This window comes from Myotis daubentonii, chromosome 3 (genome assembly GCF_963259705.1).
Source record: "Myotis daubentonii chromosome 3, mMyoDau2.1, whole genome shotgun sequence".
Classification (NCBI taxonomy): domain Eukaryota; kingdom Metazoa; phylum Chordata; class Mammalia; order Chiroptera; family Vespertilionidae; genus Myotis; species Myotis daubentonii.
Window position 1 is genome coordinate 216,088,377 of NC_081842.1, and position 27,107 is coordinate 216,115,483.

The 27,107-nt window shown below is 53.3% G+C and overlaps 1 protein-coding gene across 2 annotated transcripts; it reads left to right on the forward strand.

Annotated features, from left to right (window-relative positions):
* Positions 1-9,266: 9,266 nt before the first annotated feature.
* Positions 9,267-23,535, forward strand: ERRFI1 (ERBB receptor feedback inhibitor 1). 2 transcript variants are annotated; one of them, XM_059691372.1, is made up of 4 exons: positions 9,267-9,422; positions 19,544-19,702; positions 19,811-19,887; positions 21,146-23,535. In XM_059691372.1, the coding sequence occupies exons 2-4, from the start codon at positions 19,584-19,586 to the stop codon at positions 22,306-22,308; spliced, it is 1,359 nt and encodes a 452-aa protein (XP_059547355.1). In that variant the 5' UTR covers positions 9,267-9,422; positions 19,544-19,583; the 3' UTR covers positions 22,309-23,535. The 2 variants fall into 2 exon arrangements, with proteins under 2 accessions (XP_059547355.1, XP_059547356.1); XM_059691373.1 differs by lacking the exon at positions 9,267-9,422 and adding an exon at positions 9,699-10,249.
* The last annotated feature ends 3,572 nt before the right edge of the window (positions 23,536-27,107 follow it).

The window sequence follows — 27,107 nt, forward strand, 5'->3', positions numbered from 1 at the left end:
TAATATCCGAGGGGTAAGAAGGAAGGGCGGTTAAGTCTGAATAAATGTTGACTGTCTAGATAAACAATAATGACAATAATGTCCAATTAGGGGTGCTCAAGAGAGATTAAAATTCTAAACAGGAACATGAAAACTGGGAGGCAGTCGTGTGAGTTAACATGGGTAAAGTGTTCCTCGTACTTTCTCAGGAGGGCAGAGATATTAGCTTTAGACTTTGCTGTGTTAAGTGTGGATTTCACAATCTCTAGATAACCACTGAGAAAGAAAACTACAAGATCGGCCCAGGCCCTGGGCCTGCATCCCAGCTCAACTTCTGCCCAATCTGCATCCTCCACTCCCTTCCACGGGCCCCGCGAGCACGCTAAGCACTGCCTCCCCTCCATGCCTGCTTCCCAAGGGAGTCACTCTGCAACCACTGCCCGAAGGAGAGGCCCGGGTAACAAACTGAACACGTGGCACGAAAGGTCAGAGAGAAGGCAGAAGCTGGCGCCAAGCGCATAGAGCAGCAGTTCTCAACCTGTGGGTCACGACCCCTTTGGGGGTCGAACGACCCTTTCACAGGGGTCGCCTAAGACCATCGGAAAACACATATAGAATCACATATTGTTTTTGTGATGAATCACTATGCTTTCATTATGTTCAATTTGTAACAATGAAATTGGGGGTCACCACAACATGAGGAACTGTATTGAAGGGTCGCGGCATTAGGAAGGTGGAGAACCGCTGGCATAGAGGCAATAAGGAGAGTTGGGAGCTGGAAGATGGCTGAGTTAGGAACAAATGAAGGAAGGGGCTTCAGAGGATGCCTACGGCTAAGCACCCAAGAAAGAGAAGAGCCCAGCACCGGATGGGACTGAGGAGGCATCTGCAGGTGACCATGCAGGTCTTCGAGGTCAAAGACAGGAAACTCCAGGAACTTTGCTAACAGTTTTCGGTGCGTATCTTACAGAGAAGCAGCTGGTTGCTGTGGAAACTCGATGACTCCTAAAAGCCTCGCTTTCTCTCCCCACCGAGCCCGCTCTCCGGTTTTACTGCAGGAAGCCGGCGCCTCCTCCCCTCGCCGCCGCAATGCGCTTCAGGTGGAGCCGATTCTACCCTTGAATCCAAGGGTGGGCTCAGCGCAGCTGCCAATCAGAGCATTGCATTCCCTGGCCTTCCGCCCGAACCAATGAGATCGGCCCAGGTTTTTGTTCAAACCCTTAAATAAGCTTTGTTTTGTTTTGTTTTTTGACTGGGTGACCCTAGGGCAGGGGTGGGCAAACTTTTTGACTCGAGGGCCACAATGGGTTCTTAAACTGGACGGGAGGGCCGGAACAAAAGCATGGATGGAGTGTTTGTGTGAACTAATATGTGTTAACACTGCTGCTGGTGAAGGAACGCAGGGGAGAGCAAGAGAACCCTCCGCTCTTTCGGCTCCGCGGGCCGGATAGAACAGCCGAACGGGCCGGATCCGGCCCGCGGGCCGTAGTTTGCCCACGGCTGCCCTAGGGTTTGCTGTCACTGAACCACGGATTCCTTTTTATATTTACCAAATTTGAGGGGGATTTTCTGTCACTCGTAAATTTTAAAATCCTAACGGATAACATGAGGATAGGTAGTCCGTGTTCAATTTGATCTTCTATCTACTTTTTTTCACTAAACCTGGGGATAGGAGAATTTGTACTTGTTCAAAGTCAACTACCGGCCTCTGCTTGAGTCCCCAGCTTCTAGCTCTGAACTTCCCCTCAGTCAGGGACTGGGCATAGGAATGGCAGGCAGGTGCCTCACCAGGTTGTTGTGCAAGTGAAATTAGTGCACCCAGAGCCTTAGAACAGCGCCCAGTTCTTAGGAAATGCGATAGAAATGTTAGCTCTTCGTCTTTATTCCAAATTCCGAAATCCTCAGAGGCATCGTGTCGGTGGCTGGATAGAGATTCCATGGTTTCCGTGGCCAGCTTTTCACTGTCGAGAATAACACGGCACCGGACACCTTAGGGCAGTGATGACAAACCTTTTGAGCTCGGCGTGTCAGCATTTTGAAAAACCCTAACTTAACTCTGGTGCCGTGTCACATACAGAAATTTTTAGATATTTGCAACCATAGTAAAACAAAGACTTACATTTTTTATATTTATTTTATATATTTAAATGCCATTTAACAAAGAAAAATCAACCAAAAAAATGAGTTCGAGTGTCACCTCTGACACGCGTGTCATAGGTTCGCCATCACTGCCCTAGGACATGAAGCTTTCCCTGTTTGTAACCGTCCCCTGGGTTTAGAGCACTGGCGAAAATCCTGCGCATAAAGCTGTTAAGGAGGTTAGAATCTACTGCCTCGATCCAAAGACTTGCATTTTTATACCAACTAGGCCAGTGGTCGGCAAAGTCATTAGTCAACAGAGCCAAATATCAAAGGGACAACGATTGAAATTTCTTTTGAGAGCCAAATTTTTTTAACTTAAACTATATAGGTAGGTACATTGTTATTAACTTAATTAGGGTCCTCCTAAAGCTTAGGAAGAGCCACACTCAAGAGGCCGAAGAGCCGCGTGTGGCTCTCGAGCCGCAGTTTGCCGACCACGGAACTAGGCTGTTTGCACTCACCCCTTCTCCTCCCTATAATTTAAGCTAATGTCTAAGACCAAGGGAGTCACCCATGTACAGTAGGAGATGCAAAATATCGTCTTTGCTGGGATCACATTCTCACGCTTATCAAGTGTTCAAGAAAACTTAACATCGAAGCAACCAGAAAGCTCCACTAAGTGGGACATTTTCTGAATTTTCCTTTGACGGTGTTGAATGACCGCAATGTTCCCCCTGGATGTCCCGGTGCCCTCTGATGCATCGTGCCAGGAGGCGTTAATGGGAAGTAGATTTTATTATGTTCCTTCATCGGTGGAAACTACGTTTCTGTCACTTTTTTTTCTAAACAGCTTTCATTAATCACAGCACCCTAAGGTTAATGATATAATCGCACACGTTTTATAATAGTAGCATAGGAATGGTCACCCGTCTCAATTACACAGTCAACTATGCCTTTTTATAGGAAAAATTGAAAAGCTGCCATCTTTAAAATATCCACAATCATACGCCATCATTATTTGAAGAAAAACTGTAATCAGGAACTTTAATTCCATGGTCTTAGACTGACTAAGTTGTTTCGAGAGTTCAGAAACAACTCGAAAGCAATGATGTTGGCGAATGGACCGGCAAAACTTAACTGAGGTATTAACCCACATCCATCTAACCTCCACCACAGATCTGAGCTCGTCTCTTCCCTTACAAAAGGAACATGAACCCTAAAGCCCTGAGTTCTAATGGTGTCTCCACAGGGCATGTGAACTTTGGCGAAGCTGTAGACACCAAAGGACTGAACGCAGAAGGTCATGAACATCAACCTGTGTTTCCCCAAACGAGCCGCAGACCCCATGCCTGTCACTAAGTGGGGCAGGACCCAGGGGCTGACCAAAACCCTGCATTTGCTTCTCTGTCTCTCCTGCTCCCCATCCACTTCCTCACCACAGCCAAAGACGGCTGCGGCCTCATGGCCGGAGCTAGAGCCGGGCGCCAGCGGGAAGGATGTGTCAGAGCTAAAGAGAACTCAGCACCCCCACCCAGAAGCTGTAGCTCTTGCTCATACCGTGTCTCGGGACAACGAGAGGGACCGCTCTCCAACACGGCAATGTGCGCGTGTCACTGTCCACTTCAGACTTCTCCAGTGGTTCCCCTAGTCTTAGCAGAGTCTGGACTTCTTAACACGGCGGATACGGTCAAGTGAAGCCTGGCCTCTACTTACCCTCTCCAGCCTCATCTCCCACCTTCTTGCCAATGACTAGAGATCTTGACCTCGTCATCGCTCCCCCTCATCTTCCCACTCCTGAGTGTAGACCTCACTTGGTCTGGAACTGCTCTCCTGACAACCCCTGGTCTGGGTTGGCCTCTCCTGATATTCACAGAGCATCTGCCGGCCCCATCTCCACACCCACTCCCATTCCTACTCCGTGTGCCGGTCTGTGACCCCACAACTGAAAGTTCTCCGAAGAGCGTGATGGTGTCTCCCTTGCTCACTGATGGGTCCCTAGCGTGGACTGGCACCTAGTGGGAGATCAATAGATATTTATTGACGGAAGAATGAATAATTGTATAAATGAAAGAAGTTAGAAATACCAAGAAGAGTTGGCATTCGTTCAGGTCTTTTCTATGCTATCCAGTCACTGGGTAGATCTCATTGTCTTTGCCTCCTGAGAAAATGATAAAGCTGCTATTTAAAAGTTTCTGCACAAGCCCTAACCGGTTTGGCTCAGTGGATAGAGCGTCAGCCTGCAGACTGAAGAGTCCCAGGTTTGATTCTGGTCAAGGGCATGTGCCTTGGTTGTGGGCACATCCCCAGTAGGGGGTGTGCAGGAGGCAGCTGATTGAAGTTTCTCTCTCATCGATGTTTCTAACTCTCTATCCCTCTCCCTTCCTCTCTGTAAAAAAATCAATAAAATACATTTTAAAATAAATAAATAAAATAAAAGTTTCTGCACAAATTAAACTTTTTTTTTTTCAAGGAATCATGCCTCCTACAGTGGTGGATGAGTGTGGGCTCACCAGTAAGTGCTCACAGGCACGGCGACCTGCGCCCTTCCCCGCAGAGACCTGGCCATTCTCCCTGCTCCAGCTGCCTCCCCGGGGTGGCTGTGCCTGAAGTTTCACTTTGACGGATCCAGTTCTTCAGCTTCAGATTTTATAGCCTCTTAAGTGGAAATACTGCAGATAAAGTGAAGACATTTTATCTTATAAATCATTTATGCTCCTGGAATTTAATGAAACAACCTCCTGGCCCAATTAAATCATATATACTAATAAGCAATCAAGCATTTTGGAATCTTGCCAGGAAACGTGTTCCAATATCTCTCAAAGGATATATGACAACAACAACAATGAGAATAATAATACTGATAAAAGCGGCTCACCGCCACGGAACCCTGGTGGAGGCCAAGCCGGGCTCTAAATATTCTACATGCACAACCTCACTTATCTGCCCAGCAGCCCTCTGGAGGGGGAGCCCTGGGGCCCCGTCTTACAAGAGGCTAAGTCACTTGCCTGAGTCATGCAGCTGATGAGCTGGGATTCACACCCAAATCCCCCCGATTCCTGAGCTCTTCGTCACTACACCATTTTTCTTTTTTTAACCCTCACCCGAGGATATCTTTTCCCATGATTTCTAGAGAGAGTGGGAGGGAGGGAGGGAGGGAGGAGGGAGAGAGAGAGAGAGAGAAACATCGATGGGTTGCCTCCCGCGTGCACCCCTACCAGGGCTGGTAACTGCAGCTGAGGTCCTTGCCCTTGACAGGAATCGGATCCTAGGGCCGACTCGCTAACCACCGAGAAACCCGGCCAGAGCTACACCATTTTCCTTCTTCTTCTTTTATCCAGAATGAAAGTATGTTGCCAAGGGGCTGATTTATTATCTTAGAGCTAATTTCACAGAAGTAAACATTTCAAAGCTTCCTTTTTAAAAAAATATAACAATTCTACTTTCCATATATGTCGGGTACGCTGAACTATTTGCTTGTGTCTATATAAACATGTCTCATCCGTGTTGGCGGCTATGAAGGAGTGGCATGTATTCCTGAAACCTCTTAAAGAAGTTTCCTTGAGTGTTATTTATTTATTTATTTGTTTGGCAAGGGACTAGAGCACCCCCTACTGGCCGGCTCATAGGAAATACAGCCTTTACTTGGGCGAAAATGTATTGGTAGCGTTTGAAGATAATATCAGACGAATGTTTAGAAGACATTTGGAAAAAACTGTTTTGTAATCACCCACATATGAAATTAATGCATCTATAGAACACTAAAAACTTCTAACGCTTATAAGTTCTAGAAACGAGATAGAACTAGAGCTAGAATAACCACCAAGAATAGCAAATGCCCATTAAAGGGAACATAAGGTAAATGAAAAGTGGCTGGATCAAAAATAACTATACAAACAACATCTCTAACACCCAAACTAAGAAAAGGTAGTTTTAAAAAGCAGTTAAGCCAACACTGGAAACAACAGGCTGATCAATTAAAACCAGCTGCTCAGTCATCTCACAAGCTGAGTAGACTAGGGAGGGGGCACAGCATACCTAGTTACATAAGGGGGAAACGGGAATTGTAAAGAGATCTTTCTCTGAGCCACTTTTCAAAGGGCTGCTAAAGCCGGAAGCAGACCTTGTGGATGAACCTCAGCTCTTACCCGCATGTCTGTCTTAAAGCAACCCACCCAGCTTAGTGGCTACATAATCCATATACCCATGCCCAGATGTTTCCAAAACATACAATAACACACTAAACAAGCCACCCTGTAAGAAGTGCAATTCTTCCTCCCATTGTCAAGTTGTTGTTTTTTAACCGCACACTTATTTATAAATTAGTTTTAAAAAACAAACAAACATAGTTATCTTTAAACTGTGCATGGACCAAAGTAAAGGCTCTAGGGACTAAGGGTAATAATGCAAAGAGCAGCTCCATTTAGAGGATTTCTTTGTTTAAAAGGAGGAACACAAAAACACTTATAATCGAGAAACAAAAACACTTATCATTGAGAGAAATAAACGCCAAAATGTGTGTTCTCCTGTGGGGCTCAAAGAACATGGAGACGTGCACTGGGGAGGCTGGCGGCCCCAGCAGCCTGTTTCTGCCTGCGCGCGGCATGGAGAGCGAGGCCAGCGGGCCTAGCCAGGCAGCGTCCCTGGCTCCTGGGTTTCTGAGCCAGACCCCCCCCCGCCCCCCCTTTGTGCTCAGTCCAAGGACAGCTTCTTCTTTCACAGAAAGAAGGGCAAGGGCAGAGTGACAATTTGGGTCAATGTGGGTAAGTCTAAGGTTTTAAATGTTACGTTTAGGGGTTTTTTTTTATATTAAAAAAACCAATCAGCTAATAATATAAATTCCGTGAGAAGTGGCCTCAAAATGAAATGGACTGTGAGCGATGTAAAAGAGACATTGTCTGGCTTTCAAATGTCCTTCTGGCGGCAGGCAGTGTAAAACCAGTTCAGTTCAGTACAAAGAGAGTGTTTTTCCCTCCACCTCTAGACCAGTGTTCTAATCTGTGGAAAGTCAGTGAGGATGGTCACTGGAGAGATGCAACAACATGCGAATATTATTTCAAGTTCCTTAGCACTTTCCTTTGAAACTCTTGACATGTCAATGGCATAGCCAAATAGCCTTAGGAGACTCTTGTATCCAAGATCTGTGGGGTGTAAGTCTCCTCATGTAATTCACTCACAGCTGAGAGAGCCATATTGTATGAATATAATTGCAAGCAAAATTCAGGAAGCTGTCAGCTATAACTGGCTTCCCCCCACCCACCCCCAAAAATAGTCCGTTTATTTTGCAAGTTTAAAAGAGAGCAGAAGGGGGGAAGAAATCAGATTAATCACGTATTACTCATGTGATTTTATGGTTTTTGATACTTCACCAAAACATTAGCGCCTTGTACAGCTCACGGCCATATAGTGAGTGTCCCCTGGATCTTCTTTCTCTAAAGGGGTGTGTTTGCTGGTTGCTGGGGTGACTATCACGGTTTTATGAATAGGGGAATGTAAAAGCACGCCAACGAGGCAGCACGAATTACAACTGTATTGTGGCCACTTGGAAGAGCGTAGCCAGGGTTCCCTCCGGAGGAAACCGGAGCTCGAGGTCCCCAGGCAGCAAAAGCTGCACCGAGCCCTCGGCAAAGATGTTGTCCGGCCCGTGTTGTACACTGATGACAGCCCGTGGTAAGCTGTACACACGGATGAAGGCAAAGTGGGGTGGGGGCGGGGGGAATCTGCATTTTCTGTGAATCAAAAAAAGAACCTAATTGGGTCAGAAAAGCAGCGATCAGTTGTGACTGATTTCCTCCCTCTTAAAATAATACCGAACAGAACGGCAATAAGTAAGACGCTGACAAAAAGATGGGATTACCGGCGTGGTTGATAAGCAGCACAGATAGGAAATCAGCCCAAAGCTCCCGGCCGGCCGGGAGGAGGATGGAGGCCGTTGGTAAACATTCATTTATCTTGCAACTGGAAAAGGGCAAAGAGATACTTCAGATTTGTGTGTGAGCCTGTGTGCATGTGCCTCTGTGCATGTGTGCGTGTGTGTGAGCCTGTGTGCGTGTGTGTGTGTGTACACGCGTGCTTAAAGGCTTGCATTCAAAATTAAGCCTTTGAATTAAATTGTAAAGAATGTCAGTAAATAATAGGGGAGAAAAGGCAAATCCTTGCATGGCGCACAGGGTTAATAGTTAACCTGATAATGAGGTCGGGATCTCTCTTCCCGGGGCAGCCCATCCCAATCAGGCCCTAAAGGCACGACCACCACCACGGCCCCGGCACCGGGCGTTATTACTGAGATGCAGGCGGGCCGGGGAGACCGCGAGGTCAGCGGGAGGTCTCCGGCCTCCGCTCAGTGGAGTCCCGCTCCGCTCCGAGGATTTGTTCTCGTTACAGCTGGAGGGTTTCTGTCTTGTTTGCTTTTTTTCTCACTTTAGTGACTCGTGGTTTGTTATCATTTGTATTATTTATTTTACGGTTAAACTATAAGCCTCGGTTGCATCACCGGCGCCCGGGGAGAGGCTGGCTGGTGCTCCATCCTCAGGCATCAGTGGCTGCGGCCGGGGCCGAGGGCGGGAGGCCAGCGGGGGTCTAAGGAGTCTCGGCCCCGGGACCTCAGGGCCCGTGGGTGGCCCCGCCGGGTCCACTGCACCCGCTGACTTTCAAGGCGGCTGGTACTCTCCCTGGGTCCCCCACGAGAGGCGCCCGCAGTGCGGCCCCCGGCGCCCTGCCCGGCCCCCTGCTGTCCCCCGCCGCCCCTCGCTCTCCCACCCTGCGGGTCCTTGTCCCAGGGGACCCCGCTGCCGCGCCCCCGTGCACTGTCCGCCTGCCCCCCCTTGTCTATGGCCCCCCACACTGGCCCTCGCTGGCCCCCCACGCTGCAGCCGCGGCACCGGGGTGAGCGGGGTGGCAGCCCGCGGACCCGGGAAAACACGCAAACGCCGCCCCCGCGGCAGGAAAAGACGGGAAAGTCCGCGCGCGACGCGGCGCCCCCTTGCGGGAGGCGGGGACGGGCCACCCGCGTCCCCCGGGCGCCCCCCTCGGTGCCCCCGGAAGACCAGGGCGGCGTCCCCGCCAGCCCCGCGACGCGGCGGACCCCACGCGAGCGCCTCCGCCGCCTGGCATCGCCCCTTTAAGCGGCTCGCGGCCGGGATTGGCTGCGCTGGGGAGGGGGCGGGGCCTTGACGTCACGGCCCGCCCCCCTAAAGTATAAAGCGGACGGCGCGGCGGGGCGACGGAGGCCGAGTGCAAGCGGGAGCGCGGTCTGGCGGACGGAGCAGCTGGCGCCTGCGCGGTGTCGGCCCCCAGCCGGGCGCGGAGCCAGCCGGGACGGACATGCGCGGGAGGGCGCCGGGGGGCAGCCGCGGCTCTGCGGGGTAAGGGGCCTCGGGCCGGGGGAGGGCGACGCCGCGCCCCCGCCGCTCCGGCTGCGGGCGGCTCCCGTCGCAGGGCGGGTCCCCGGGCGCCGAGGGGGTCTCCCCGCACGGAGTCTCCCCGGGAGGGAGGGACGGAGAGAGGGAGGGGGCGGCCCGGGCGGCGCGGTCGGGCCTGGGGGCACCTCGCCTCTCGGGCCGCGCACCGGGCACCCGGACGCGCCTCGGCCCGAGACGGCTGCCGGGGGCGCGCGGGTTGGGGAGCGGGGAGCCGGGGTCCGGCGCGGGCTGGCGGCGGCCTCGCGCGTCCCCTTCCCCACAATGGAGCTGCGCCCCGCACCGTCCCGGGAGCCGCGGTGGGAGGCTGCGGGGTGGTCGCTGCCCGCGCGGGACCCCGGCCCGGCCTCGGCGAGCGCGGCCCCACCGTCGGGTCTGTCGCGCACCCGGCAGGCAGCTCCGTGCCTCTCCCTCTCCCGGGAACCGGCCGCCCGGAGCGCCCGATCGCGGCTCCCCTCGCCGAGCGCGGGCGCCCATTGGGCACTGCCCGGGCGGACGTGTGTGTATTTATGTGCGAGTCTCAGCCTCCGCGCGGCGCGCGGCCCTGATTGGTGCCGGCCGGGCGCTGGCTCGGCTTGGCGAGGGTGTCGTCACGGCCTGGAGGAAACCAGCCTCTTTACCTGATAAAACGTATGAATAGATGGTTAGTCATAAACTTCAGCGCCGTCGGAACGGAGGCTGTAGCTTTAAAAGCCGTGCTGGTGACTTCAGGTACACCTGCAACACAGGTAGGGCAGGACCGGTTTCCAGGCAACTGTCAGGGGTGAAGAAAGGTGAGGTTCAGACGCTTTTTTTTCTTCTTCTTCTTCGGGGGAGCGGGTGTTGTGCACGGTGCTGAGCGCTCGCGGACCTGGAAGAATGCCGGGGGGATGTGTGTGCTGAGGACCGAGCTCGCCACGGCTAGCCTCGCCTTCTTGTTAAAACTGCGCTCGCTCTCTCTCTCTCTCTCTCTCTCTCTCTCTCTCTCTCCATGTCTGTAATTATACAGTTTTAAGGGAAGCTGTATTTAAACCGATCAGAGACCAGCTAGGTACCCGTTTCAGGAAATGACCAGATTTGGGTAAGACCAGAATAAAAGTCGGTTTCATGTTACCGGGCTGGCTCTGTTGCGGGTATGTGAGTGGCCAGGCTCTTTCCTAAAGGGAGACGGAGGTTTCGGTGTGGACTTCAGCCGCTGTCATCCCCGCTGCACCCAGGTGTGTTCAGCTGCTTTTGTGTTGTGTTTTTATTCATTGATTTCAGAGAGGAAGGGAGAGGGAGAGACATCAGTGATGAGAGAGAATCATTGATCCGCTGCCTCCTGCACGCCCCACACTGGGGATCGAACCTACAAACTGGGCCTGTGCCTCGTCGGGGAATCGAACCGTGACCTCCTGGTTCATAGGTCATCACTCGCTCGCTGGCCGGGCCAGCTGTGTTCCGGTGGCTATTCTAATAGGTGCCAGAGGTCTTGAACTAACAATGTATAACCCAACACACATTGGATTGTAAACTCCTTAAGGGCAGGACCTCTGCCTTGCACAGTTCCTATCTTCTGGGCCCTGGCACACGGTTAATGGTTGATAAATAACTGCACGAAAGCACATTTTACATTTTAAAGGTCAGCAGGAATGGCTCGGTCGCCGATAAGGGTCGCAAAGCAAACCTGTGGTTAGGAAGTGTCCGAGTTATTCGGATTTTGATGGGAGGTAAACATTACTCTTTCGATGAATTGTCTTTCCTTCTTTCCGCTCACTAAAGACAGCCGTCTCTCTTCCTCTGAGATTTCATGATCGCACCGTAGGCCTGAGTGTTCCTGTGACAATAACTCCTAGCCGCCGCTTCTCCGAAGCTGAACCAGATCACGCTTCCTCTCTGCTCATGCTGATGGTAGCTTCCCAAAGCCAGTTGCTAAATTACAGGTACAATCCAACACGCCTGAAACCGACCTGAATGTCCACATACCATCTGGTTGCTTTAGAAAGGGGCAGAGGAGGGAGGGGGTGGTGCCAGGGGTAATTCCAGGAATTTGAATGTCCTGGGCTCCCTCTACCAGAGAAACACCTCTCTCCCACTCTGAGTGACTCTGAACGGCCCTTCGCCGTCGGCGGGGCTCTGCAGCATCCTCCGTGCCGGGTGGGACCGTGCTTATGGGAGCTGATGAGTAACCCTGACAGACAGTGTGCCTGGCATCCTGGCCTTGTTGGCACAGCAGAAACACACGCTTTGTGAAGGCAGATAAAACGGGGGGTGTCCAGGTTCTGAATGTAAGTTTCGTAGAGAAGTTGGGCCCCGGCCGGTGTGACTCAGTGGCAGAGTGCCAGCCGGCTCACCGAAGGGTCTCAGGTTTGATTACCAGTTAAGGACACTGAAAAATATCCTCTGGTGAGGATTGACAACAACAGTGATAATCACAATAAATAGAGAAGTTAGTTTGAAGGTAGGGAAAGTTAATGTCAGCTTCAGGTTCAGAGAGGAAACAAAAGATTCTGTGAGTCGAGTCATTGTTGATACTTTAATCCAATTCCTTATGCCATGAAACAGGACAGTATTACTCACAGGCCAGGCTTCCCGGCCTCAGTGAATACACTTTTAAAATGTGGGGTTCTGGCCCCATGGACTGGGCCTCTGCAACTCCACAGTCCACGGTTCAGCAGACCATCCCGTTACAGAGAGGAAGCAGGAAGGTGAGGGTGGGAGACAGTGTCCAGTAGCTCTTAGCATAGACCCCTGAACAAGAAGCTGGACCCGTGGGATTGTCTGGAAAACACTGCTCCCTGCGTGGGTGCTCTTCTGACTCTTCTCGTGACGGCCTCTTTCCCACCCTTTGGATTCTACATAAAAGCCGCCTGATCCCGGCCGGCGTGGCTCAGTGGTTGAGCGTCGACCTATGAACCAGGAGGTCATGGTTCGATTCCCAGTCAGGCCACGTGCCCGGGTCGCAGGCTCCCCAGGAAGGGGCGTGCAGGAGGCAGCCGACAGAAGTTTCTCATCATAGATGTCTCTGTTTCTCCCTCTCCCTTCCTCTCTGAAATCAATACAAATATAAACATATATTTTAAAGTCGCCTGCAAGTCCTGGCAGGAGGGGCTCAGTTGGTTGAGTGTCATCACGTGCATGGAAACATGGCTGGTTCGGATCCAGTCAGAGCATATCCCGGGTTGCAGGTTCCATCCCCGGGCAGGAGTGTATAGAAGGCAACCGGTCGATGTTTCTCTCTCAGTCAATCTCCCCCCCGCCCCCTCCTTCCTTCCTCATGTCCTCAGGTGAGCATGTTTTCCTAAGTCACCTGTGCGAATGGTTCTCCGGTCCTCGACCTCTTGCTGTTCCTGCGTCCTGGGGAGGTGCCACAATCTAAAGCGGCTGCTTTTACTGTTGTCTCCCCTCCCCAGTTTGATTCTTCATCGCTGAGCATGGTGTCTAGTCCAGAATTAGCATTTGATAACTATTTGTGAAAGGACTTAATCCCTGCCCTCTGAGAACTTGCGAGCAGCACGGAGCGGGGCTCCTGTTTTAGCTCTGCAGCTGCCTAACACTCAGGTCGTGAGCGTTTCTTTGCCTCCGTTTCCCCGTTTGTAAGCAAGGATGTTAGAGGAGGACCCAGTGGACCCAGGTGAAGGGAGAGGCAGGGCTCCGGGCAGACGGGCAGCAGGAAGGTGTCACTCGTTTCCTGTCTGGAATGGAGACTAATCCCTGAGATCATGGTTAGAAAGTGCTTTCCAATAGGAGATCTGCTGCTGTGAGGTGCCCGTCCTGCCGCTTGGGATGCGTCACTGGGACCCGAGTGCGAGCGTGTGTTAAGGAGTGTGTTGGGTGGTGTGGGAACTGGCCGCTCTTCCTGGTTAAGACCCGCGTTGCGTCTGATGCGGTTGAAATGGACATGTGATGGGGGAGGCGCACCATTACAGATGGAAAGCTGCAAGAGTCATTGGCAGGAGTCACAGAGTATAAAAGAGTACCGTAACCCACCCTTTTTAATGATTTTGTTTTTGCTCATCCTCACCTGAGGATGTTTATCCCATGGATAATTTTTTTTAGGAAGAGAGTGGAAGGGAGGGAGAGAGAGAACATTCGTGTGCATCGATTGGTAGCTTCCCACACACCACCTGGCCGGGATCGAACCTGCAACCTAGGTATGTATGTGCTCTTGACCGGAACAAAGTCAAGACCCTTTGGTGTGCGGGCCAGCACTCTAACCACTGAGCCACATTGCCAGGGTTAACCCACCCTTTCTAGGGAGTAACTAGGCAGGAGAATCCCAGGGAGAGGAAGTGGAGCAGGACCTCGCATGGGCTTAGGGTTACCCGAGAAAAGTCTATAGTGGTCAGAGCGCACCCTGCCGGTTGCCCGAGGGGTTGAGGGAGGTGGGGGTTGGGGGGAGGCTTTGGCACCAGGCTCCCACCACTCGCTGGATGTGACCTTGACCAAGTAAGTCCCTGACGTCTGCCTCCAGATCGTCATCTGACTGAGGGTAGTAATAGTAACCCATCTCCTGCTGTTGTTGGAGGATTAAATAAGTTAGTATAAACCCGTGGTCGGCAAACTGCGGCTCCCGAGCCACATGCGGCTCTTTGGCCCCTTGAGTGTGGCTCTTCCTAAGCCTTAGGAGTACCCTAATTAAGTTAATAACAATGTACCTACCTATATAGTTTAAGTTTAAAAAATTTGGCTCTCAAAAGAAATTTCAATCGTTGTACTGTTGATATTTGGCTCTGTTGACTAATGAGTTTGCCGACCACCAGATAAACGAAGCGCTTGGAACACTGCCTGTCAGGTTAGGGTCCGGCGTGTGATTCTTACTGGTTTAGTGTTCACAGTAACAGTCTAGACTTACCCAGGAGGGTGGCTTTTTAAATGCTCATTAAGTAAATTTGAAGTTTTCAAGATTTGCTTCCCATCATCAGACCACATGCTTGTTGTCACTAAAATTCGGATAGACTTCACGTCTCCTCCTTAGAAATCGCTCACGCGTGTTGTAAAGGGAATAATACTTCCCACCCTCCTGGGTGCTGCTGCTGACCGCGCTGCCCTAGGAAGGGACCGAGGACAGAAGGTGGTGGCTGTGTGCTGGCGCTGCAGGACGGGGTCAGGCAGCGATGACTCGGGTAGGGGAGCGAGTAGGTTTTCTGTGAGCCTGCCATTTCCTAATACTTAGCAGGAAAATATTCCAAATTATTCAAGAAACTAGGTCACTGAGCTCTTTTCTTTTTACTTAGCTTTGATTCTGACAGTCTGGAGAGAAATTATTTTCCTTGTTGCCTCTGTCTTTATCCTTTACAAGCAGGCCCCTGTGTGCCAGGCCCGCCGAGGACAGACGTCTGTCCGCCCCGCCCCCAACTATACTTCCATCTTCACAGAAACCCACAGTTCAGCTTGAATTCCTGCACGAGTATTTTAATTGCATTTTATTGACAGGATGTAAACCATTTTAGACCACCTTGCTTTACTGTGAAGACTGCTTATGCTTTTCCCAGGAGCCGGGTGCAACGAGGAGCTTTTCCTAACCTGCCTGCCCCTCCTCCCCTCCCCCAAACCAGAGCCTCTGAAGCCTTTTGCTTTTAGTAAACAACTGTCATAAACACTGCAGGTGTAGGGAGTATCCGACGGGTGAGTTTCCTCATATTGATCGAAATCACAGTTCTCGGCCTGGCCCGCTCAGTGGTTAGAGCGTGGCATCAGCCCCGCATGGAAGGGTCCTGTTCAGTCCCAGTCACGGCACGCGCCTGGGTTGCAGGTTCGGTCCAATCGATGTGTCTCTCTCACATCAATGTTTCTCTCTCTCCCCTCCCCTCCCTTCCACTCCACTCTCTCTAAAATCAATGGGAAAATATCCTTGGGGGAGGATTAACAAAAAATTAAAAAATTACCGTTCTACTAAAGAGTTCCACTGAACGTTCGGTGTTCGAATGGCTTGGCTACTAGCGCTTCAGGCACGAGTCTTTTTGCTTCGGAGATTTTCAAAAGGCAGATCCGCATGCAGGTGCTGGCTTATTTGGGGGAGATTTTAAATCACGGGGCTTGTCGTGTTCCTAAATCAGTTTCTTTTTACACATTTTGCCTCTAAATGTCGTTACCTCCTGGGAGTAGTTATGTAGGTAATTGTTAAATGCAGCTGAAAAGACCATTTATCGCCCTGAATAAACAGAAATCAGGTTCTAAAACCAGATTGAAAGAAGGAAATTACATCACACTTTTAAATAAGGAAGCGCTGGGCAGAACTGGATGAGTCGAGTGACAAAAATGTGCCCCTCCTCCTCTGTGGGTGCTTCTGAGATTTATTAATGAGATCTGGTGGCCAGGTAGGCAGATCTAGGTTATTGTCTTAAGGTAGCCTGGCTTTTAAACAGTTTCAGAGAGACCGTCCTGCGGTGCAGTTCACCTTAATAAAGGCCGTGCGAGGTGCTCATGGTGTTGTTTTGACTCTTTAACAGTAAAAAGACAGGAGGTGCCTTCTCATCCAGAAGAAATGCTGTGCCAGCGAGGGGGGGGACCCCGTTTTCAGGACGCACTCCCCTGGCGGCCTTAAGTCAACCCCCGTTCAGCCCGTGCTGCTCCCTGTGTGCACACTGGCCACTTGGGGTTTGGGAAGTGGATTTAATGAAAGTCGCCTGCTCTGTCCTAAAGGCAGCCTTGCCACCCTTTGCTTTTTCCCTTAGTTCTTTGCTCATTTTAGTATATGTGAGTCTTTCACTTTTTTTTTTTAACTGAGATGAATATTTTCTATTAGAAGTGAGTGGTGCCGGGATTCCAGGGGCAGCCAGGCCCTGTCCTAGATTCGGAGAGTGGGAAGGGATGGGCGCAGCACAGCGGGTGGCTCAGCTGGCCCTGGAGGAGAAGTGAGTTCTCACAGAGACTCGGGGGCGGGCAGGGGGGGAAGCGAGCACCCCAAAGGGAGAGGGGCCTGAGGTGCGGGGTGGGAGGCTGTCTGGGACCCGCGAGCGGAGCGGCCAGTGAGAAGGAAGGGGGACCATGGAGCTGGGGAGCTGAGCTGGAGGGGCTGAGGCTCAGGCTAAGAACGGCCCCTCTAGGAAGATGGTCTCCCTGGACCAGCGGTTTTCAGCCTGTTCATCTCATGGGACATCCGACGACTAAAATTCTGCTGCACCAGAAAATACATTTTTTGTTAATCTGACAAAAAAAAGGGGGGGGTATGATTTTGATTCATTCATACTAGGTGGCTGTTGCTGTGTTAGCTGTTGTCATTTTTTGGACAACTTTTGAAGGGAAAAGGGGTCAGGTATTGCATGCTGTAAAAATCCTTGGGGCACACCAGTTGGGAATCGCCTACCGAGACCCTGAACTGGCTTGGGAAGTGGGCGGGGTCTGAAGTAGGGACAGGAGCCTGGTTTGTAGAGTTGGGGATGCCAGGGGACCACCCACGTGCAAAGACCACCAGACAATGGACGCTGGAGCCAGGGCTGGAGTCAGGGTTCAGGGCGCTTTCTGCAGAGCTGAAGGATTAAAACTGGGGGGTAAGGATCTAAAAGGACCACCCCAAGAAACATGGTTGGGGGGGTTCCCTTGAATAAAAAAAAATCAAGTGATGTTTAACAGGAAAAAGTCCTTCACATCTGGGATTGGCATTGGCTGCATTTTGACACACACAGCTGAGCTCATGGGTGTCAGGGAAGTTACTCTGCCCACGGGGACTAGGTCCCGGGGTGCCTCGCCTGGGCTCACGCGGGCGTTCATGTTCGCCTTTCATAGCAACCCCGTCTCTGCCGACAGGTGCTGGCTTCCCACGTAGGGTGTTTTTTGCTCATTTCTCTGGTGAAGGGTAAGCAGCGCTCGTCTTCGTTATAAGGAAGCAGAACTGGAAACGGCAGCATGTGGTTCACTGGAGCAGTGTTTTCTTTTAACCTGAGGGTGACCCAGGGGAGCCTCCCCACCCCCACCCGGGAGCATGTGTACTGAGCACTTGGAGGTTTGAGAGCGATGGCAGGCAGCTCAGGGGGGTCACACCCTCAGTGTCCCATCTGAGGGACGCCGAAAATGCCGGCGGGCTGCCCCCTGGATTCTCCAGTTGGGAGTCTTCTCCGAAGGAAGAGAGCATAAAATTATATTGCCCTCCGCGCTCTCCCTGCTAGCAAGTAGGAAGTTCCGACGGTTTCATAACGCGGCCCATTCACAATTCCCCATTGAGATGTAGAGGCAGGTCGCCTTCTCTGAACACACAAAGACACTATTGTGGTCGGGAGTGAGCTGGCGCAGGGAACACAATTCTTTTTAGACGAAAAAAAATTTTTTTTCTTAAGAAAGCTAACAAGTAGGTGATGGAAACAATGAATAAAAAATAACTTTTTCTAGAACATACAAGTAACTTTCAGGGACCATTGAAATGTAAGTTTAGGATCCAGGCCATTTCGCAGAGGCCCCAGTTGCACAATCGCCCTGTTGAAAGCTCAGATGTCGATGGTGAGGGATGGTGAGGAGCCGACAGGCGGTAATTACTAGCCCTTGGCCTGCGGACAGGTGGGGGCTGGGCTCGACCGCCTCCCTCGCCCTGCCGTGGGCGCAGCCTCCACAGGTGGGCTCCGCGCTGCTTGCCCGGGGCTCCTTCCCAGCGGGTTTCACTCCGAATCTCAGACGCTCTCCCTGGGGTCTTGCCAGCGCTTGCAGGGGGCCTAACAGTGTTTCCTAAAAATCGGTTTTCAAATTGTTCCGTAGCTTCGCTTGATTCCGGGGAAGGAGGGGAAAACACCAAGCCTCCAGTAACTTACAGTGACTAAATGATGGTTTTTTCTTTTCTCTAAAGGGACTGGCTAAAGAGAACTCATGCTTCCCTATCTGAAATACCATTTCTAACCTGTTTAACCCTCTGCCTGAGATTTAAGTGTTTCAGATGGACCGACACGTTATCTCTCGTTCCTTTTCTGTGGAAAAAACAAACCCTGTGCCACGTACCTTCTCCTGATACGATGGCAACAGTAGATGGTAGGGCGCAGTCACTCACCGCGCTCCTGCTGTGGAACACAGCCTGTGATCTGACTCACAGTCAGCTGGGAGGTGACAGCTTTGTCCCTAAAACAAAACAAAATAGCCTGTGTGCCCCCTCCCGCCCCAGCCCTGGCACGCCCGCTCTCCATGGGCATGCACGTTTTCGGGGAGCATCTGAGCGCAGTCTAGGGGGAACGGACACAGCTCCCAAGGGGCCAGTGCTCCACACACCAGTTAGGCCCTGAACCGCAGATTCTCTGAAGACAGAGCCCAGATAGGGCCACAGCGTCAGCACTGATGCCATAGTGAACGTTTAGAAGAGGCTGCGGGCCCGGCCGGTGGCCCGGTGACAGTGCCACCCTGTGCCCTGAAAGGTCGCTGGTTTGCTACCCAGTCGGGGTATATACCAGAGGCAGCCGGTAGCTGCTTCTCCCCCACTCCCTTCCTCTCTCCCTTGCACAAAAGGCCTGAGGGAAGGGACAGGATCCCTGAAAGCTGAGGAATTACTAGATGAAGGAGACGACTTCCCAGCGGGGTGCCCATGCCTTGCAGCAAGGCCCGCAGAGAAGAGAATGTGAAGAATGCATGGGAAGGGGAAGCTGTCCGGGCCGCCCGAAGCCGGCCAACTTGCAGAACCTGATTGCACGGGATAGTGGACATCAGTGTCTTCCTATGTCCTTTATTCCCGAACAAGTCACCACTGGAGGGTGTGTCTTCCTGGGCCAGCCCTGAGAGACAGAACCAAGTCAGCGCTGGCTGTGGCTGGCGAGGCGCGCGTGGACCCGGCGTCTGACTGAGGCGTGGGCTTCGTGGGCACGAGTCAGCGGCCACGGGCCTTTCTGAAGGTTGGGGGGTGAGCGTCCCGGGGCTGTTGTGCACCCCGCCCCCACCAGGAAGGCCCCCCTCCCTGGCCACGGCATTTCTCTCTGCGCAAAGCATCGCACATCTCAGATCAGGACTTAAGGGAAAATTGCTTTCAACACGCATGTTTAAGTTCCCTCACAGGAAGGGAGGAAGACGGCTGTAAACGGGAGGACGGGGTGGATGTCTGTGGCTGCGTCTCTCTGTGCGGCGCTCGGATGCTGTCGGGTGGCAGCTGATGGGTGTTTCTGAGTTGTTTCCTGCATCCTCTCCTCCTCCTCTCCCTCCAGGGACCAAACGCTGCTTGCTGACTGACGTCTCGGGTGCACCATGTCCACCGCGGGAGTCGCTGCCCAGGAGATCCGCGTCCCGCTGAAGGCGTTTCTGCACGATGGCCAGGCCCTGGGGAGCCTGAACGCGTGCTGGGGCCACCGCCGGGAGCTGGGGAAGTACGTGCGGGCCGGGGGCGTGGGCCTCCGCGTGCGGAGGAGACAGATGGGGATGGGGGTGGGGGGGTCACTGTGGTCTCTGACCAAGATGTCTTTGCTGCATTTCAGTAACTTTCTAAACATCCATCCGATCACCATGGCCTACAATCTGAAGTCGACCACACAGGCGCACCTGACGTCTCTCAGTAGGTGTCCTGCAAATCCCAGAGGGCGGCCTGGGAGGGGAGGTGGCCCGGGAGGGGAGGTGGCCCGGGAGGGGAGGTGGCCCGGGAGGGGACGTGGCCCGGGAGGGGAGGTGGCCGGGGAGGGGAGGTGGCCCGGGAGGGGAGGTGGCCTGGGAGGGGGGTTGGCCCGGGAGGGGGGTTGGCCCGGGAGGGGAGGCGGCCCGGGAGGGGAGGCGGCCCGGGAGGGGAGGCGGCCCGGGAGGGGGGTTGGCCCGGGAGGGGAGGCGGCCCGGGAGGGGAGGCGGCCCGGGAGGGGAGGCGGCCCGGGAGGGGAGGCGGCCCGGGAGGGGGGTTGGCCCGGGAGGGGAGGCGGCCCGGGAGGGGAGGCGGCCCGGGAGGGGAGGTGGCCGGGGAGGGGACGTGGCCGGGGAGGGGACGTGGCCCGGGAGGGGAGGTGGCCCGGGAGGGGAGGTGGCCCGGGAGGGGGGTTGGCCCGGGAGGGGAGGTGGCCCGGGAGGGGAGGTGGCGGAGGCTGCTATCTTGTCCTCCAGCTTTGCTCTTTAAAAAAGAGGCAACAACCTGAACTATTCCAGCAATAGTGTGCCCCCTAGTGGCGGCCGGTCTGACGGTAACCTGTTCCTCCCACTCAGTCCCCACTAGCCCTGTGTGTGGAGGGTCAGGAAGTAGTCGGTCCAGCCCCGCACAGGACCTGCTGGCTCTCGCCGTGCGGAGGCCTGTGTGAGGGCACAGGAGTGGGGATGTTGTCAGGAACTCAGCAAGGCGCGCAGTACACCACAGGGCCCTTGTCCTGTGGACATCCTGTCCCTTAGATTTTTGCCAGGAGCTGCTGTCACCCTGCAAGCTGCCACCCTGGTGGCGTGACCGGGTGTCAGCAGGGGGCTCCCTCTTATCTCAGCCCCACCCAGTGTGCCGAGCGCTGTCGCGTCGCCTGTGACCTGGCGCTGCGGGTGGTATTCATGGAAATTATATGCTGCTCATCTTCTGCGAATTGTGCACATGTCACAGAACCTGCCTGCGTGTGTGGGCGTGTGCCCTGCGCATGTCGGGGAGATAGAAGAGATAGTCTGTTCTTTGAACCAGATCATGTGCGTTAACAATCTTCAGGCCCTGATTACAGCTGTGGTGCGGCACGGTGTCCGTGGCCTGTGCCTGGGGTTCAGGTGGCAGCCCCGGGCGGGGGGGGCGGGGGGGGCAGGCAGTGGGCCATCCCCACGCGCAGGGGCACTGCTCGTCCTTCGCTAACCCCCGTCCTTTGCAGGGCGCGCCTCGGCACCTGCCCCGAGTAACAGCCACCGCCTGGCAGAGCACGGCCCCTCTCAGAAGCCCAGCCTGCCCCCTCTCGTCCTTCCCCCAAGTGAAAGCTCGGGGCCCGATGAGGACCCGGTGGTGTGTGGCTTTAAGAAACTGTCAGTCAACGGGGGGTGCGCCCCCACGCCGCCACTCACGCCCATGAAGAACGGCCCGTCCCCCGTGCCCTGTGTGGCGGGCTCCCGGCCGCTCCCCCCGCTGCCCATCTCCGAGGGCCTCTCCCTGGACGACACGGACTGCGAGGTGGAGTTCTTCACCTCCGACACGGACTGGCTCCTGGGGGGCGGCGCGCCCTCCGAGTTCCGGGCCGGCGTGCCGGGCCGGCGGAGCTTCCGCGGGTGCGGGCAGATCAACTACGCCTACTTCGAAACGCCCACCGTCTCGGCGGGGGACCTCAGCCAGGCCCCCGAGCGGGGCGCAGGGGGGCCGCCCTCAGACCCCCCGCCGCAGAGCCACCGGCGGCTCCGGCGGTCGCACTCGGGCCCCGCCGGGTCCTTCCACAAGCCGGCCATCAAGGTGCACGGCCACACCCACCGCGCCTCCCCCCACCCCGACACAGACAAGCCCGAGGTCCCCCCCAGGGTCCCCATCCCTCCGCGGCCTGTGAAGCCCGACTACAGACGGTGGTCGGCAGAGGTCACTTCCAGCACCTACAGCGACGAAGACAGGCCCCCCAAAGTGCCGCCCAGGGAGCCCTTGTCCCGGAGCAACTCCCGCACCCCGAGTCCCAAAAGCCTTCCGTCTTACCTCAACGGGGTCATGCCCCCCACGCAGAGCTTCGCCCCGGACCCCAAGTACGTGAGCAGCAAAGCTCTGCAAAGACAGCTCAGCGAAGGCTCCGCCAGCCGGCCGCCCTGCATCCTGCCCATCATCGAGAACGGGAGGAAGGTCAGCTCCACGCACTATTACCTGCTCCCCGAGAGGCCGCCCTACCTGGACCGCTACGAGAAGTTCTTCACGGAGGCCGAGGAGGCGGGCGCCGGCACCCGGGCACAGCCCTTCCCCGCCGACGGCGGTGTCGTCACGGCCCCCGGGAAGCTGGACCCCGGGCCCCGGGGGGACGTGGGCGGCCACGGGAAGCGTAAGCACTTGTCCTACGTGGTTTCTCCGTAGACTCGGGTCTCGGTTCGGCAGAGGGTCCACGGGAGCAGGTGGTTCCCAAGCAGTTTCCCAGTTTGACTGAGGTTCAGGGGAAGAGGTTTCAGGTGCAGAACAAACTTGAACTCTGTCCGGAGAGGTGGAGAGGTGCTTCATGCTGAGGACCCAGTGCCCAAGCCCACAGATGTGACGGGAGGGCAGGACGCGGACACTCACAGACGCCCATCGTATCCATGTGTAAACTCGCAGTCCAGCCGTCGCCAGCTAACCAGTCAGCTGCTCTCAGAGATGTGGATTCAGAATAAAACACGCTGGGCTAGGGCTCCCGGTCGACTGAACACTGAGCAAACAGAAGAAAGCACAGTATTTAGAATCCTAGAGAATTATTTTTGCTGAGTAAGTTGAAGATTTCTGGCTCTTTGGTCTGTTATGTTTTGTTGGATGTATTTTTGCAGCCTTTTCCATGGGGAGCGGGATGTGTCCTTACTGTGGCTGTGCCTACCTAGTTTAAAACCGCCCGAGACCCAAGACGTGCGGACTTCACTTCCTGTCCCTGCGGGGAGGACTAGCAGTTTACCTGGCAGCCACACTGCCGCCTGCACGGGTCTCGCTTCTTGACAAAGAAGATGGTAGGACATTTTCCTGACGGTTCCTGCTTTGTTCCACCCACCGACGGCCAGGTCGCGCTGCCTCACAGCAGCGGACGGACGTGGGCTTCACGCCATCGGTCCGCTTTGCAGCAGGAATGAAGCAGCCATGTGCCTGAGAGTGACTGTGGGGTGTGTGTGCGGGGTTTTAGATTATTAATAAACAAATCCAACACAAGCTGGCCTTGTGTTGCTGGTTCCTACTCAGTATTTCCTGGGGATTGTTGGCTTTTGAAGTAAAGCCTTCTGACCAAGAGCAACTGTGTCTTAATACGAGAGTCCCATCAGCACCGTCTGCTCCCAGGCCCACGCCTGCGCGCACACCGCCCTCCGAGCCTCCGCGTCCCCCGCACAGTTCGGCCCAGCGCGAGGTGCTCGCCAGTGAAACCAGCTGTTTACAGTTCCGCTGAGTGACTGACTGAGCTCTTTAAAGCGGATGTGTTAGTCTGAACTAAATGAAGGTTAAAACATGCTTTAGGAAAATGCACTGATTTCTGCATTATGTGTACAGTATTGGACAAAGGATTTTCATTTTTGTTGCATTATTTTGAATATTGTCTTTTCATTTTAATAAAGTTACAATACTTATTTATGACACTGTTAATGATGTCTCTTGCCTACACGCTCACGACCTCAGGTGGGACACGGGCCAGAGCCAGGCTATGCGAACCCCGCCTCCAGCGGTGCAGACTGGCCCGTGAGTGTCCAAGTGCCTCTTGCCACTACTTGATCTGTGTCTCGTATTGCTTTGCTTTTGCTCTTCTCCGCTGCCTTTTCTTTGTATCGTGGTCGACACTGTAATGATAGTTAGGGTGTAACTAGAGGCCCAGTGCACAAAATTTGGGCACTCGGGGCAGTGGAGGTGGGGTGTTCCCTCAGCCCAGCCTGCACCCTCTCGCAGTCCAGGAGCCCTCGGGGATGTCTGACTACTGGCTTAGGCCCGCTCCCTGAGCCATCGGTCAGACATCCTTAGCTGCCACAGAGGCGGGAGAGGCTCCACCGCCAGCCTGAGCCCGGCTTCTGGCTGAGTGGCGCTCCCCCTGTGGGAGTGCACTGACCACCAGGGGGCAGCTGCTGCGTTGAGTGTCTGTCCCTTGGTGGTCAGTGCATGTCATAGCGACCTGTCATTCTGCTATTTGATCTATTAGCATATTAGCCTTTCATTATATAGGATTTTTTAAAATATATATTTATTTCAGAGAGGGAGAGAGACAGAAACATCAATGATGAAAGAGAATCATTAATTGGCTGACTCCTGCCCATCTCACACTGGGGATCGAGCCTACAACCTGGGCATATGCCTTGACCAGGAATTGAACCATGACCTCCTGGTTCATAGGTCGATGCCCAACCACTGAGCCATGCTGGTCAGGCAGTTTATAGTCTAATTTTTAATTAATCTAATAAGATCAGTTCAAAACCTGCTTCCCTCTTACCTTTGGGATTTCCTGATTTTAAGATAACCTGTGCTTTCCTGTTATTTCCTGCCCATGCTAACGCCATGTGACCAGAACCCTGTCCATAGCCCCATCTGCCAGCTCGGTCCTCCACCCGCACACAGCAAAGTGCACTATAAAGCATTCTCACAACATAACTCGGCCTCATCCGACGCACATAGCTGCTGTGCGGACAGTCCCAGCGGGGAGACAGCTGTCTGTCATCTGCCACTTGGTGTGCCATTGAGTCCCCTGAGGAGGCAGGCATTATCTAGTAACAAAGCCAAGTCAGGAAACAGGCTCCAGTCCTAACCTCATGTCCTGCCTGGAGGCTTCCCTTCGCTTCTCGGAGCCTCTTTCCCATCAGCGTGGGACCCGGCGGAGGACACAATGCCCTGCGAACCCAAGGGGTGGCTCAGTAAGGACGGCGTGGCAGGACGCAGAGCTGTGGTCACGGGGACTCTTGTAAGTCAACCCCAAATTTGGAGAAATATGAAAGTCTTCCCAGGCTGCAGTAATCGGAACGCACTGCCTGTCGTCTTTTTACCAAGGCCCACGTGCTCATGGGACTTTCATCTGGTTCACGTCTTCACTATGTTCCAGAGGCTGTTTCTTCACTCTGAGGGGTCCTGGTCCAGAAGAGAGGCCCACAGACCCTTCCAGAGGGTTCATAGCTGGAGAGAGGAGAGCTACTCCATCTGTCAGAGCTACTCCATCTGCCTCCTGATTCAAGAATCAAAACATGTGCTAAGCTAGTCTTAGGTTTTAGTTTCACCATATAACTTACAGTTTTAGGGTCTATGGAGCCTTTTTCTTAAACATAAGTTCCTAACATGGTTACTGCATATACAGGTGTTTGTTTTTTTACTTTTTACTTTCAAATAATTACAGATTCCCAAGAAGTTTCAAAAATAATACACAGAGGCCCCCCTGTACCCATTCCCCAGATTCTCCCACTGTTAACATCTTATATAATTACAGTCCATTATCAAAACCAGGAAATGGACATTGTCACAATATATACACTGAGTGGCCAGATTATTATGACCACCTGACGTTTGTAGGCAAATTAGCCGTCCACTGCATCGTATGGGATATGGAAGCCGAAGGCCTGTTCGAACACCTTTGCTGTCTGCAGTTACCAAGATAAAACGTCTCCAATTCGCACAGGAACACAAGAATTGGACATGTTTCCAATTGCATCATGCAGATGGCAGAGTGAGAATTTGGCAGAAACAGCACGAAAGCATGCAGCCCACATGCATGAGTACAACCCTTCAAGCTGGTGGGGGCAGTGTTATGGTTTGGGGCATGTTTTCCTGGCATGATTTGGGCCCTTTAATTCGTGTGGAACAACGTCTGAATAGCACAACATACCTAAGTATCATTGCTGATCAAGTTCATCCTATCACGTTGATGGCATATCCCAATGGAGATGGCTTCTGCCAACAAGACAATGCGCCATGCCACAGTGCTCGTATTGTGCCGGAGTGGTTTCAAGAACATGAGGGAGACTTTACCTTGCTCAGGTGGCCCCCACAATCACCAGATCTCAACCCATTTGAGCATTTGTGGGACGAAGTTAAAAGAGCCATCAGGCAGCTGGTTCCACAACCATCAAATCTCACAGAACTGGACAGTGCTATTCATCAGGCATGATGTCAGATTCCTCGCATCACCTTTCAACATCTTGTGGAGTCAATGCCAAGAAGAATCGCTGCATTATTGAAGGCAAAAGGTGGCCCAACGAAGTACTGATGGGGTGGTCATAATAATCTGGCCACTCAGTGTATATAGAAATAGTGGCTATCAAAATGGATTTGGGCTCTACTCTTTAATTTACAAATTAATATTGGCATTAATTCTGCTAGGCATTTTGTGCAAAGCTAATAAAGCTTTAAAAATACATTGCCATGTAACTGTACCTTACAGTGATGGTGCCGAGAAGGTAAACTGAGGCTCACGTTGATGGCCAAGGCTTTGCAGGATCCACGTGCACCAGCTCTCGTGCAGCGAGCACTTTGCACTGAGGGTTCGTGAGTAGCGTTTCCTTGCAGCGGTTCTCAACCTGTGGGTTGCGACCCTTTCACAGGGGTCGCCTAAGACCATCGGAAAACACATATATAATTACATATTGTTTTTGTGATGAATCACTATGCTTTCATTATGTTCAATTTGTAACAATGAAATTGGGGGTCACCACAACATGAGGAACTGTATTGAAGGGTCGCGGCATTAGGAAGGTTGAGAACCACTGCAGGGCACACACACCTGAGGCCTCCCTCGCATAAACTAACCAGGAAGCGACCTGGATTTCTAACGCAGGACTGGAGCTTGAAGTGTTCTTGTCCTTAGGAGCATACGTCTGGTTCAAAGTCGCTCAGAGGCTGGGTCACTGACCAACGTTCCGGCCCTTTTCCTCTCCACGCAAGAATCACAACTTTTGAGAGAAGTTCTGGGAATTTATTTGGGGAAAGTTAGAGGAGAACAGGGCAGAAGGTTCAAATGGGTCCCCACTTCGCAGCCTCGCCTGTGCTCCCTGTCACTATGTGAGCAAGGGGGGCGTGTCTAATGCAGTGGAGGGTGTGGGTTTTCGTGCTGTCCTTGCACTTGAAAGTTCGAAGATGCTTCTGCCTGAGACGCTGAGAAGCACTCAGAGCGAGTGTCAACCAGCTCAGCTCCGTGGTGTCCGACCACCGCGGCCAGCGTGCTTGGAGGGGAGCTCCTCTGC

Bases quoted from the DNA above. Each gene is read 5' to 3' on its own strand.
- ERRFI1 (XM_059691372.1), top strand. From the start codon at position 19,584: ATGTCCACCGCGGGAGTCGCTGCCCAGGAGATCCGCGTCCCGCTGAAG. The intron at 19,703-19,810 runs GTACGTGCGGGC...GCTGCATTTCAG, and splicing joins CACCGCCGGGAGCTGGGGAA to TAACTTTCTAAACATCCATC. The intron at 19,888-21,145 runs GTAGGTGTCCTG...CGTCCTTTGCAG, and splicing joins GGCGCACCTGACGTCTCTCA to GGCGCGCCTCGGCACCTGCC.